This window comes from Oncorhynchus mykiss, chromosome 4 (assembly GCF_057628025.1).
Source record: "Oncorhynchus mykiss isolate SJ-2025 chromosome 4, ASM5762802v1, whole genome shotgun sequence".
Classification (NCBI taxonomy): domain Eukaryota; kingdom Metazoa; phylum Chordata; class Actinopteri; order Salmoniformes; family Salmonidae; genus Oncorhynchus; species Oncorhynchus mykiss.
In genome coordinates this window covers 41050689-41065082 of record NC_143025.1, presented here as the reverse complement: position 1 = coordinate 41065082, position 14394 = coordinate 41050689, and the positions used below count along the sequence as shown (strand labels likewise).

Here is a 14394-nt window from a genome sequence, read left to right as displayed (position 1 = left end):
GGAAGGAGTGGAGCAGCTAAGGAAAACGGGTGTGTGTCGGTGTGGTATGTGTGTGGTATGTGTGTGTGTGTGTGAAGAGGGGGAGGAGGATATACACGTGGCTGTACAGAAACAGGTCAGGACTGAGCCCAACCAGATCAACTCAAGGCCGCAAGCTCCCAGTACTGCTCCTATTGGTTACATTGAACAACTATCTTAACTGACATGGCCTTGGCAATATAGGTATATAACACAGAGTGAAATACATAGCATATTTTCCTGTGATCAGTTGCTCTGCCATTTGGCTCAGTGGTTGTTTGTCAGTGGTTCATTGCATTACATTCCCCTTCCAAAAAGTAACAAAAATAAAGTAATCCTCAAACTAGAAACTTACCACAACACACAATTAGTAAAGTGGGAAGGAGGGGTCGGCATGGCAACCAGGGAAATCAAAAGGAGAAAACAAGAACACATTTTAATCAGGATTCCAGGTGATTCATTAGAGAAACTAAACAAGAACACCACAAGAACAACACAAACCAAGGCAAATAGAATAGACAGCAACCACCAATACCCAAACTATTCCTTTTGACTTTAACACACGACACGAAACATGCAGAGAAAGACAGAGTGAAGTAAAGGGAGGTGAAAGGAGAGAGGGAGAGATAAGAGAGCAAAAAAAAGAGAATGCAGTCATGGTGGTGATGGAGCTCCACAGTCCCTGGAAACATTCAGGGAGCTGTACTCCCAGTCCTTAAGTTCCCTCAGGAGAAAAAGGAGGAGTGTTCTGTCCTTGTCATGCAACACACCAGGTTAATACCAGTTAATAACATAACAGCAGCAGTATGAATGAAGGAACTCAGGGGTCGATTTAGTTTGTATTTTTCCCAAATAAAAAAGGGAGAACATTTCACTTTGAGGTGGGACAAATCTAACAAGCCAGTCCAAAATCCTTGGACTTGCACCCTCTTGAAATTCAACGTTTCTTAACCGAATGTGGATCCAGTTGAAACTGGTTTGTGGTTAATTTGTTCTATTACAAAAGGGCTCTGGTTTGTGGGAGTGTGTATCGAGAGAACAACCTGGGGGAGTGTATCCTCAGCACGAATATCTGACTAAAATCGAACCCTGTGAGATGAGTTGTGACGACAGGCGAGTGAGCAACAGACCAGATGTTGACGCCCGACCAGACCAGACAGTTTGTTGTTGATGAGAGACGGTCTGACAAGGCAGGGGTGCAAGTAGGTGAAGTCCTCATTCACCAAGACTTGCCATTAGTATCACACTGGGGCTCCCATGCATGGCCTGCCAAAACGGTCACGTTAAAACAACCTCTTCCGCAGACAGAGCAGAAGAGAATGAGGAGGAAGAGGAGGAGGGTTGCTGCCCGTCACATGGCATCAGCAGTCCCACAGTTGGTTGGACGGAGGGACAAACGGACAGCACCCAGTCTAGGTAGATGTTAATGGATGGTACAGTATAATGTAACATAGCAGCAGAGAGCAACACAACTAGCAAATAATAAATATGAAGTAGAGACAAAAAGTAAATGAGCAGGCCAAGCAGGAACCATTAGGACCTACCTCCCAGCCAGTGCTCTGTGGTGACAAAGAAAATACAATATAAACACGTTTACAGTCACGTTGGTACGCTGCAGTGACTGTCGGTCTGAGAGTGTACATATTTGGCATGATCTTTCCTGCAATGCCTCCAACAGACAATATGCACTGGTGGGTCCATGCTCCTAACACACACATGGCACAGTACAGTCACAGTACGTGTTTCTCTGTCCCAGAATCACAGACATGCACGGGTAAGATCCTAAACGACCTCCACACAGAGGTGGAGCACGTAACAGTCCTGTCTGTCAGTTCTCTATACCTACAGTATGTATAGGGCAAGAGCTAAATAAAAGCATGTGGCTTTACCTGATGCACGATTTTGCCAAAGGCTTCCTGTAGTTTACCATGTATGGTGGCCAACTTCTTGGCGTCCCGGTTGGCCTCGTGGATGGGGATCAGGACCTTGTACACCTCATTCACCGCCTCGTACATACCAGCCTGGGAAAAGGTATTGAAAGTATTGAGGTGTGCTCGATTTAGCTTGGGGCTTGCACTTTTGGGACTATTCCATTGGTTCCACTATACCGGGCAAAAACGATTAAGTGCATCTTAAGTGTTTGACCCAGGTCTGGTTATGTGAAGTATTTATTCCTATGAGTGGTTAGATTAAGCCTTGACAACGCTCCATGTGTCACAGATAAACCAGCTGTGGACTGCCTCTGGTCTATCTTAAGAGCAGTAGTTATTTCTCGGAGTCTCACCAGGGAGAAGGAGGAAGCAGCCTGATCCAGCAGCCCCACTAGGCCAGCCTCGGTGAAGTATTTCCCCGAGCAGATACCCTCCTCATCGGGAGACACCACGTCGTCAGACACGGCAGACTCCTCCAGCACGTTGGAAGAGACGTTCTGAAACGGAGAAAGACGAGTCACACAAGGTCACTCATTATTTAGACACAGACATAACACACTAATGGGTTAATCGTGGTATGCCTTTTTCTTTACAACATCTTACTCTGTATATTCAGTTGATAAATTGAGTCGGTTGTGATGGCACTGAGCTAGGACTAAACCTGCAGTACCATGTCTCTCCAGGATGATTTCCTAGTCAAATCTACAGTCCTAAAATATAATTTTCCCCTGTCCTCACCTGGAAGGTGACACAGCCGACCGGCAGGTACTTGCGGTCCTCCAGCATGCTGAGGTATTCCGCCACCAGGGCCGCGCTGTGCACCAGACACTGGGCTGCCTCCGCGTGATTGGTCCTCTCAGAGTGTTTACCCGCCATGTTCTGCATCCACGTCAGACGCAGGTCTGGAGACGTCTGGTAACCCTTAGCGATCCTGGACACAGACGCAGCAACGCCTTGAAGAAAAGCTCAGTGTGTGTGTGTGTGTGTGTGTGTTCCATACCTGTACATGAGGTCTATGAGCATCTCTGGGTCCTCCTGGTGCTCCTTCATCTTGACTGTATCAGACAGGATCATGTGCAGGTTGAACACCAGATCCTGGACCTAAAGTACACACAAAAGATAGAAACATGAAGCATGGGTAATAAGGTGACATCATCCTCTCACGTGATTGGACAAGGTATTCCCTTTCCTGCCAGCCATTTTCTGACGACATTTTCATCTGTTTTTTTGTGTGTGTTGTATATTGAAGCACTTTTATATATTGAACAAGTACTTGCACTGCTTAGTACCACAATAACTAAAAAGGGTTAAATGTCAGTAAGTCCGTACTAATCTATTGACATCCAGCATGTCTGCTGCGGTTACCTGGTCAGGGAAGGTGGTCTCCCGGAGTTCCAGGTCTTCCTCGCCGTAGGTCAAGATGGTCTTCAGGGAACGCCGGAGGAATTCCTCGTTGAAGTTCTGAGACGTTCCCACCAGGGAGGACAGGGACATGGTCGCCTGCATCTTCACCCGGGCAAAATTCTACAAAAAGGAGCAGGGCCAGTCAGAGAAACGGCGAGAACATAGAACACCTACATGGACAATGGAACCTGTCCTGAAAAGGAGGAACATGTGGAATATGTACAAGACGTTCTCCTGTGTTTCATCAATAAGGACTCAATGACCCCTAAAGGGATCAATAGTTGTATTGGAAATTGGTTAAGTAGTGGGCAGGTAGACAGTACTCTTATGTGTCCGTGTTTGCTGTGCGTTGTCCTGACGTTGTACTTACGTTGCCGATCTCAAAGTTCTGCCTCATGAGCAGGTAGAGCGAAGCGGAGGCATGGGATCTGATGGTGCCAATACTGCTGCTACAGTTCCTCAATAGACGCAGACACAGGTCAGCACACTGCTCTGTCTCCTCCTCGAACAGCAGCTCTGGGAACTACACACACACACAAACACACGCACACAGAAATGTACGTAGGTATGATAAACAGACAATACTATGACAGTACGCAGACGTTTTACAAATCGACCTCACAAAATCTCTTTAAAAAGGTGCAACTCCTCGATGGAAGATATCGACACGATTGTAGACAGGAAGTCAATTCTGACCTTGGAGACGAGAGCCCTCTGTGTAGCAAAGCAGTGCTGGAGGTAGAGGGCACTCTGGTTACAGGCCATGCTATGGAGCAGCACCTTCAACATTCCCCCCAGGATACTCTCCTTCGACTCGGTCACAGACACCGCCTAGGATACACAAATAGTGTCATTGCAAATAAGAATTTGCTCTAAATTGACTTGCCGAGTTAAATAAAGGTTAAATAAAACAACATTTAAAAATACATACCACAATCAATCAACACATTTGTATTGTCTCCAGAGGGAAATTTGGTTTGCTAATGTGTCCATCTTTCAACCTGACTGTGTGCGTGTGTGAGGAGTCCGGTGCCTCTTAAAGGTAGACTCAGCGATATGACATAGGTGCACAGAGTAAACAGCATAGTGGGTACATTTCCACAACGACTAAGAGGGTTGAAGCGCGAGGCTATACTTATCAGATATTTTGTTGCCCTGGCTGCCACGCTGCAAGAGCGTGAAGCGAACCTGTGCACGTACACATGCGCCGATACTGTTAGCGACTGTGTGAGAAGCTGGCAAAGTCTTGCATCTCTCTCGTCACAATATCTGCAATGCTGCTGGTGGAAACGTCATTCCTCTGTACCTGGACGATGATCTCCAGAGTGTCCAAAATGATCAGGTTGGCCTCCGTTGCCAGGTTACCGTCAATAAGTGCTTCATGCTCCAGCTCCGCTCGGGTCCTGTCACAGGAAACAGGACGTGACAGAAGGTCAGACACTCTCCAAAATGGCCGCTGGCCAGCTCCATATTCATGGGGTCCCCTTGAATGCCACAGCACTCATCATGCCTGTCAGTCACATTTGAGCCATCGCACACAGACAGGAGTTCTTCCATGTGCAACGTACTGTAAGGGGTTTGGTGTATGGAGGGGTTGAAGAATAGGATGATGGTGGTGGGGGGTCATGACATGCTTTGTTACAGTTGACGAGTCACACACCTAACTACTAAAGGCTCCTGGGTTTGGGTTGGACTCCTTGGGCTGTGTAGTAGGATGCTGTCTCTAAACCTGCACGACACAGTACTCACACAGTACACCACAGAGTCCAGAGCACACGGTAGCTACACGCTGAGAGGAGAGCAGGGGACCAGGGACCCAAACCCACTTCCACCTCCAACCCTTGGGGGGGTTAGTTACATGCTGACCAAACCGGACGCGTACGTGCGTCAACGCGCACATGTTGATTTTGTTCACCCACATCAGAAGCAATCAGGACACGCAGGTTGAAATATCAAAACAAACTCTGAACCAATTATATTCATTTGGGAACAGGTCAAAAAGCATTAAGCATGTATGGCAATAGAGCTAGCTAGCTTACTGTTGCTAGCTCATTTGTCCTGGGATATAAACACTGGGTTGTTATTTTACCTGAAATGGTCAAGGTCCACTACTGCGACAATTCATCCACAGATAAAACGGTAAACCAAATTAGTTTCTCATCATCTCTCCTCATTCCTTCAGGTGTTTTTTTTTCCCTTTGAACTTTATATGAAGGTTGGCAACCAACTTTACAGTACATTACTGCAACTGACTGGAGTGCTGACCTCAGTTCATCTTTCAACCACCCACGTGGGTATACGCTCCTAAAAAACAATGAGGAGATGGCATGTGGGTATATGGTCCTAAAAGCCAATGAGGAGATGATAGAGGCCGGACTTGCAGCGTGTTGAGCATCACAAATATACCCAATTTCTATTTTAGCGCCTGGCCATGTAGACGCTTGAGAGCAATGTGGTTGCAATGATTGAATAACATGTATGTGTACATTTATTTTGCAATGTTCGCACACGTGACGCGAGTGGTGTGGTCAGCATGTTAGGCAGCAGAGGTAAGACAGGAGGAAGGTTAGGGGGGCACTGGTTGGATGGAGAGCGGTAGGGGTAGAGGCCACACCTATAGAAGATGTGATTTCTATGAAAGTGCTTTTCCATTTTTTGGGGGGGATTAACGGACATTCAGTATTACAAACGGGTCTAATTGGCAAGTACACATGCTGTGCAATCATCTACATTTTCTACTGTGCAAATTGTCACACATGCTGAATCAACCAATTGAGAGCCTACCATTTGCGACAGAATCACATCGATTTCACCCATCTAAACCCAGAATAGGGAATAGACACACATCAGTCAGAACCCAAATGAGCACTGCACACTGGTTAAAGGACCAGCAGTCCCACTGCAGGCGCCAGACAGACATAAACCACAAGCACCGTTACAGGAGAGGTTAGGGGGTCAGAGGTCAGGGTTCGGAGGTAATAAGTCAGGTCACCAAAGCAGCAGGAGAAACTCAGAGCACTGCAGCACACTGACTCCAGGGGGACCATTCAATACAATACCTGAGTGATCTGTGGCTCCTATACAGAGGCACAGTGAGACACGAGAGAACATTCGGAGGAATGAGTTAACAGATTAAATGGGACAGAGGAAAAAGACGCATGTGCCTTACAGGCGTTTTAAGCATCTAAAAACAATAGGATAGGGTCTATCAGCGTGTATTCTGCTGTTGTAGCATCAGGAATCCAACCCATATCGCTCGGTGTGGGCTTGTTCAGTTCAAACTAGATTCTTGTTTCTTTTAAGAAGCCCACTATAGGGCCCGAGTGGATTGTGAGATGGCGATGTGGGCAATGCATCTCTCTCTATCTCGCGCTCTGTGTGTGTGTATGTGTGTGTGTGTGTGTAAAAAGCGTAAGCATACTTGTCCATCCTCTCGCTGTGCTGGCGCCAGTGTGTCATGTCTTTTCTCCAGCGCAGGTTTTCCTGGCTGCCGAAGGCACTGCCTGACGGACTCCTCTCTACGGGGGACGACATAAGAGGAGGAGAGAAGGGAAAAATTAGGCAAAGGCGTAGAGAGGGTGAGGAGATGTGGACGAAAGAGAAGGTGAAGGCGAGAGAGATGGAATGGTCATTTTCAGATCACTTTTCCCAATGTGTGTGCGTGTGTGTTCCGTGTGTACCCAGCTGTCCCCTGCTGCGGCGGACCATCTCCTGCCGTGCCCCGATGCTCCCCAGTATGGCCTCCTCCAGCTTGGCCTTCATGTCCATGGACTTCTTGAAGGTCAGGCTGTTCATGCGCTCAAAGGCCTTCTTCCCCTGCATGGTGGTGAAAACAACATGGGCCTTTTTCCACAATGAGGATGGAGAGAAGTTACACAGGGTTACTGCGCCACACCATCACAGCAAGAGAGGTAAAATGGAATAGAGATGGATTATAGGTGAGCCGAAGAGAGTAGGAAAGCTCTCCGATTAAGATTACTTTATTAGTCAACTGCACACAAGGTCCAACTGATACTTCCACTTGTAACCCAACCTCTCCGAAAGACACACACACACACAGTTGAAGTCGGAGGTTTACATACACTTAGGTTGGAGACATTAAAACTCGTTTTTAAACCACTACACACATTTCTTGTAACAAACTATAGTTTGCAAGACGGTTAGGACATCTACTTTGTGCATGACAAGTAATTTTTCCAACAATTGTTTACAGACAGACTATTTCACTGTATCACAATTCCAGTGGGTCAGAAGTTTACGTACACTAAGTTGACTTTAACTTCTTATGGCTGGCGGCAGTATTGAGTAGCTTGGACGAATAAGGTGCGCAGATGTACCCAGAGTAAACTACCTGCTCCTCAGTACCAGTTGCAAATATATGCATATTATTAGTATATTTGGATATAAAACACTCTGAAGTTTCTAAAACTGTGTGAATGATGTCTGTGAGTAAAACAGAACTCATATGGCAGGCAAAAACCTGAGAAAAAACAACAACCAGGAAGTGGGAAATCTGAGGTTAGTTGTTTTTCAACTCATTCCCTATTGAAGATACAGTGGGATATTGGTCATGTCCTAAGGCGTCCACTCGATGTCAACAGTCTTCAGAACCTTGTTTGATGCTTCTACTGTGAGGTGGGGGTGAATGAGAGGGGAATGAGTCAGATGGCTGCCAGAATGCCTTGAGCTCGTGACGCTCGTTCATGTGAGCGAACTCTGTTCCAATGCTTTTCTAGAGACAAAGGAATTCTCCGGTTGGAACATTATTGAAGATTTATGTTAAAAACATCCTAAAGAGTGATTCTATACTTCGTTTGACATGTTTCTACGGACTGTAACGGAACTTTTTGACATTTCGTCTGCTCCTAGTGAACGCGCTTCGTGAGTTTGGATTTGATTAGCAAACGCGCTAACAAAAGGAGCTATTTGGACATAAATTATGGACATTATCGAACAAAAAAAAGCCTATTTGAAATCAGACACTGTGGTGGGTTTAACAAGAAGTGTATCTTTAAATTGGTGTGAAATACTTGTACAGTGGGGCAAAAAAGTATTTAGTCAGCCACCAATTGTGCAAGTTCCCCACTTAAAAAGATGAGGCCTGTAATTTTCATCATAGGTACACTTCAACTATGACAGACAAAATGAGAAAAAAAAATCCTGAAAATCACATTGTAGGATTTTTAATGAATTTATTTGCAAATGATGGTGGAAAATAAGTATTTGGTCAATAACAAAAGTTTATCTCAATACTTTGTTATATACCCTTTGTTGGCAATGACAGAGGTCAAATGTTTTCTGTAAGTCTTCACAAGGTTTTCACACACTGTTGCTGGTATTTTGTCCCATTCCTCCATGCAGATCTCCTCTAGAGCAGTGATGTTTTGGGGCTGTTGCTGGGCAACACGGACTTTCAACCCACTCCAAAGATGTTCTATGGGGTGCTGAAGGTGCTGAAGGAAACAGGTACAAAAATATCTATATCCACAGTAAAATAAGTCCTATATTGACATAACCTGAAAGGCCGCTCAGCAAGGAAGAAGGCACTGCTCAAAAACCGCCATAAAAAAGCCAGACTACAGTTTGCACATGGGGACAAAGATGGTACTTTTTGGAGAAATGCCCTCTGATCTGATGAAACAAAAATAGAACTGTTTGGCCATAATGACCATCGTTATATTTGGAGGAAAAGGGGGAGGCTTGCAAGCCGAAGAACACCATCCCAACCGTGAAGCACGGGGGTGGCAGCATCATGTTGTGGGGGTACTTTGCTGCATGAGGGACTGGTGCACTTCACAAAATAGATGGCATTGTGAGGCAGGAAAATGATGTGGATATATTGACGCGATGTTAAAGCTTGGTCACAAATGACCCCAAGCATACTTCCAAAGTTGTGGCAAAATGGCTTAAGGACAACAAAGTCAAGGTATTGGAGTGGCCATCACAAAGCCCTGACCTCAATCCTATAGAACATTTGTGGGCAGAACTAAAAAGCGTGTGCGAGCAAGGAGGCCTACAAACCTGACTCAGTTACATCAGCTCTGTCAGGATGAATGGGCCAAAATTAACCCACGTTTGACCCAAGTTAAAACAATTTAAAGGCAATGCTACCAAATACTAATTGAGTGCATGTAAACTTCTGACCCACTGGGAATGTGATGAAAGAAATCAAATCTGAAATAAATCATTCTACTATTACATTTCACATTCTTAAAAAAGTGGTGTTCTTAAAGTGGTGTTCCTAAAGTGGTGTTCCTAACTGATCTAAGACAGGTCATTTTTACTAGGATTAATGTCAGGAATTGTGAAAAACTGGGTTTAAATATATTTGGCTGAGGTGTGTGTAAACTTCTGACTTCAACTGTACATGTACCAATTTGAAAACCAACTCATAAGAGCCTGGGAAGTACAAATGAATAAAACCTTTTGAAATAAGTTTCTTTCCACCCAGTCTTATCCAGGCACGAAATAATGGACTGTCAAGTGAGGCAATACACTTGACGTGGTTCTACAGAATTGAGGCATTACTACAATAGATCTACAACACGCGCATGCCTTTTCTGTGCTCCAGGAGTCACGTTACCTTGTACTCGAAGCAGGAGACACAGAGGTAGAGCATGTCCAGCAGACGGTTGAGCTGGGAGACAGACAGGTCAGTGAACCACTTCTGTAGTACACACTCATCTGCATTCTTCAGAACCCACAGCAGACAGATCAACAGACTGCGACTGGACTCTGCTGAGAAGGTGGCATGCGGACGACTGGCCTGGAGAGAGGGAGATGGGAAGAGACCAAGGGAAAAAAGGTGAGCAAAACAGAGTTATGAAAGTAAAGAGGTAGAAAGGGGGAACTTAACAGAAGGAAAGAAAGAGACGAGGAAGGGATAGAGAAAGAGAGAACAGGAATTGTAGTTGCCTGTGGGTTGAGCAGGAAGCTGCTGGGACGGGACATTGGAGATGAGGTCCCCGCTATCGCCATGGCAACAGTCTGACTGATCATGCCGTTGCCGTCCTCGACAGACTCATCCCCCCCGGCCCCATCTGCGGACCCCTGAGCTCCCCCAGGGCGGCCCCACTGGATATGAGAATCTACAGAAATGAGGGGGGGGGGGGAGAGAGAGAGAGAAACCAATCAGGATCAACAAGCACAAAACAAAATTAGACGGGAGTAGCACACATCAGAGTTGCAGACATTGTTTAATGTGCTTTTCCTGAGCAGCACCAGAACCGGTGGGATGCCCAAAGACTTATAAAGCCACCTGATAGCCCTTTAATCTAATCACACAGCCATTCAAGTATGGATAAACTCCACATATCTACAGACTCAGAATACTCCTGAAAGTTTGGGACATGGAAGGCTAAATGTAGAATTTATACCCACCTGTGAAGTCGTGCAGCTGGGGCAGCGTTTCCATGACGATGCCGATGAGTGGCAGGTAGAGCATGGCGACACGGGCCTTGACCTCAGGGTCAGCGTAGCGGGGGTCAGAGTCATGGCTGGACAGCAGGTTATGGACCACACTGATCACCTTCTTATGTAAGCCAAACATCCTATAGGTTAGGGAGGGAGAAAGGCAGAGGTTGTTGTTTTCTTGGTGTATTTGGACAGGGACAAGTCCAAACACATTGACCAAACAATTTTCTGACGCATTGCATTATAGCGTTTCTAGCTGATGCTAATTTTAAACAATTATTTTGTCATTTTTGACACAAAAACTTTTGCGTAAACAAAAGACAGCGTGAGGTATCAAATCAAATGTTACTGGTCACATACACATGCTTAGCAGATGTTAACGCAAGTGTTGCGAAATGCTTGGCTTCTAGTTCCGACAATGCAGTAATATCTCACAAGTTATCTTAACAAATTCACAAAAACAAACCTCTACACACAAATGTAAAGGGATGAAAAAGAATATGTACATATAAATATATGGATGAGAGATGGCTGTGCGTCATAGGCAAGATGCAGTAGATGGAATAGAATGAGTAATGTAGGATATAAACATTAAAGTGTCGATATTTAAAGTGACTAGTGATACCTTTATTAAGTCCATTTATTTAAGTTGCCAGAGATTTGAGTCTGTATGTTGGCAGCAGCCTCTTTATGTTAGTGATGGCTGTTTAACAGTCTGATGGCTTTGAGATAGAAGCTTTTTCCAGTCTCTCGGTCCCAGCTTTGATGCACCTGTACTGACCTCGCCTTCTGGATGATAGCTGGGTGTACAGGCAGTGGCTCGGGTGGTTGATGTCCTTGATTTCTTTGGCCTTCCTGTGACATCGGGTGCTGTAGGTGTCCTGGAGGTTAGGTAATTTTTGTGAGTGTTTTAGGTGACAAGACAAATTTCTTCAGCCTCCTGAGGTTGAAGAGTTACTGTTGCACCCTTTTCACCACGCTGTATGTGAAGGTGGACCATTTCAGTTTGTCCGTAATGTATACACCTAGGAACTTCAAACTTTCCACCTTCTCCACTGCTGTCCCGCCAATGTGGATGAAGGGTTGCACCCTCTGCTGTTTCTTGAAGTCCACGATCATCTCCTTTGATTTGTTGACGTTGAGTGAGGTTATTTTCCTGACACCGCACTCCGAGATCCCTCACCTCCTCCTTCCTAACTGACTGAGAATATTGGTTCCTGACTTCCCTGAAGAGTTGCATATCGTTGGGGCTATTCGATGCTAATGCAGAATGCCACAGGATGTTATTGTGCTGGTCAAGGGCAGTCTGGGGTGAAACAGGGGCTATATCTGTTCTTAGTTCTAAATTTTTTTGAATGGGGCATGCTTGATTAAGATGGAGAGGAAATCACTTTTGAAGAGCAACCAGGCATCCTCTACTAACAGGATGAGGTCAATATCCTTCCAGGATACCCAGGCCATGTCGGTTAGAAAGTCCTGCTCGCTGAAGTGTTTTAGGGAGTGTTTGACAGTGATGAGGGGTGGTCGTTTGACCGAGGACCCATTACGCACGCAGGCAATGAGGCAGTGATCGCTGAGATCGTGGTTGAAGACAGCAGAGGTGTATTTAGAGGGCAAGTTGGTCAGGATGATATCTAAGAGGGTGCCCATGGTTACGGATTTAGGGTTGTACCTGGTAGGTTCCTTGATAATTTGAGTGAGATTGAGGGCATCTAGCTTAGATTGTAGGATGGCCAGGGTGTTAAGCATGTCCCAATTCATCGAGGAGTATACCACCTCAGTCATCGGCTTCATCAATAAGTGCATCGACAACGTCGTCCCCACAGTGACCGTACGTACATATCCCAACCAGAAGCCGTGGATTACAGGCAACATCCGCATCGAGCTAAAGGCTAGAGCTGCCACTTTCAAGGAGTGGGACATTAATCTGGACGCTTATATGAAATCCTGCTATGCCCTCATAAGAACTATCAAACAAGCAAAGCGGATAAAGATTGAATCATACTAGACCGGCTCTGACGCTCGTCGGATGTGGCAGGGCTTGAAAACTATTACGGACTACAAAGGGAAACCCAGACGCAAGCTGCCCAGTGACACGAGACTGTGTCATAACGCTCTCAGTAGCCGATGTGAGTGAGACCTTTAAACAGGTCAACATTCACAAAGCCGCAAGGCTAGATGGAATACCAGGACGTGTACTCAAAGCATGCGCAGACCAACTGGCATGTGTCTCCATTGACATTTTCAACCTCTCCCTGACCGAGTCTGTAATACCTACATGTTTCAAGCAGACCCCCATAGTCCCTGTGCCCAAGAAAATGAAGGTAACCTGCCTAAATGATAACCACCCCGTGGCACTCACGTCGGTAGCCATGAAGTGCTTTGAAAGGCTGGAAATGGCTGACATCAACAGCATAATCCCGGATACCCTAGACCCACTCCAATATGCATACCGCCTCAACAGATCCACCAATCGCACTCCACACTGCCCTTTCCCACATGGACAAAAGGAACACTTATGTGAGAATGTTGTTCATTGACTACAGCTCAGTGTTCACCACCATAGTGCCCACAAAGCTCATCACTAGATAAGGACCATAGGACTAAACACCTCCCTCTGCAACTGGATTCTGGACTTCACAAAACAGGCCTCCCCAGGTGGTAAGGGTAGGCAACAACACGTCTGCCACGCTGATCCTGGGGACCCTCAGGGGTGTGTACTTAGTCCCTTCCTGTACTCCACTGTGGGGACGACGTTGTTGATGCACTTTTAGGATAAACATTCCCTGTTCACCCATGACTGCATGGCCAAACACGACTACAACACCATTATTAAGTTTGCTGACGACACAACAGTGGTAGGCCTGATCACCGACAACAATGAGACAGCCTATAGAGAGGAGGTCAGAGAACTGCTCGGCATCTGACAGTAAGGCGCTACAGAGAGTAGTGCGTACGGCCCAGTACATCAGTGGAGCCAAGCTTCCTGCCATCCAGGACCTATATACTAGGCGGTGTCAGAGGAAAGCACATAAAATTGTCAGAGACTCCAGTCACCAAAGTCATAGACTGTTTTCTCTGCTACCGCACGGCAAGTGGTCCCAGAGCACCAAGTCTAGGACCAAAAGGCTCCTTAACAGCTTCTACCCCCAAGCCATAAGACTGCTGAACAATTAATGAAATGGCCACCAGACTATTTACATTGACACCACCTTCCCCCCACATTTTTTTTGTACACTGCTGCTACTCATTGTTTATTATCTATGCATAGTAATTTCACCCCTAATTACATGTACAAATTACCTCAACTAACCTGTACCCCAGCACACTGACTAGGTACCCCCTTTATATAGCCTCGTTATTGTTCTTTTGTGTTACTTTTAATTATTTTTTACTTTATTTTTTAAAGGTGTGTACTTGTTGTATTCGGCGCATGTGACAAATAAAGTGTGATTTGATTTGTTGGGGGGGTGACATGGTGGTTTCGGTAAGAAGTACACACAGTGATACCCCAGGGAAAGTTTACCCCAAGTTACCCTAACAGGTAGGCCTACATTACATTCAATGTGTTTATGCAAGTCTTTTGGGACATAAAATGCATCAATAGGATGCTAACTTGTTAAAATAT

General features: G+C 45.7%; 1 protein-coding gene across 33 annotated transcripts in view; it reads right to left on the bottom strand.

Moving 5' to 3' along the window:
• LOC110521001 (dedicator of cytokinesis protein 7) overlaps positions 1-14394 on the bottom strand; it is an 84373-nt gene that overhangs the window by 6478 nt on the left and 63501 nt on the right. For 7 of the 33 annotated variants that reach the window (XR_016495265.1, XM_036969143.2, XM_090232016.1 and 4 more), the window contains 13 exons: positions 10734-10903; positions 10269-10441; positions 9937-10119; positions 7034-7169; positions 6775-6871; positions 4660-4756; positions 4050-4184; positions 3724-3876; positions 3315-3473; positions 2950-3050; positions 2688-2880; positions 2303-2446; positions 1908-2039 (listed from right to left, as the gene is read on the bottom strand). Coding sequence is in view for 29 of the 33 variants with exons in the window: in XM_036969143.2 (XP_036825038.2) it covers positions 1908-2039; positions 2303-2446; positions 2688-2880; positions 2950-3050; positions 3315-3473; positions 3724-3876; positions 4050-4184; positions 4660-4756; positions 6775-6871; positions 7034-7169; positions 9937-10119; positions 10269-10441; positions 10734-10903 (1873 nt within the window). In the remaining 4 variants the exon portion in view is untranslated. Of the gene's footprint in view, positions 1-1562; positions 1578-1907; positions 2040-2302; positions 2447-2687; positions 2881-2949; positions 3051-3314; positions 3474-3723; positions 3877-4049; positions 4185-4659; positions 4757-5013; positions 5083-6412; positions 6431-6774; positions 6872-7033; positions 7197-9936; positions 10120-10268; positions 10442-10733; positions 10904-14394 lie in introns of those variants that run through there. The other 26 variants (XR_016495266.1, XM_090232017.1, XM_090232021.1 and 23 more) reach the window with 13 other exon arrangements.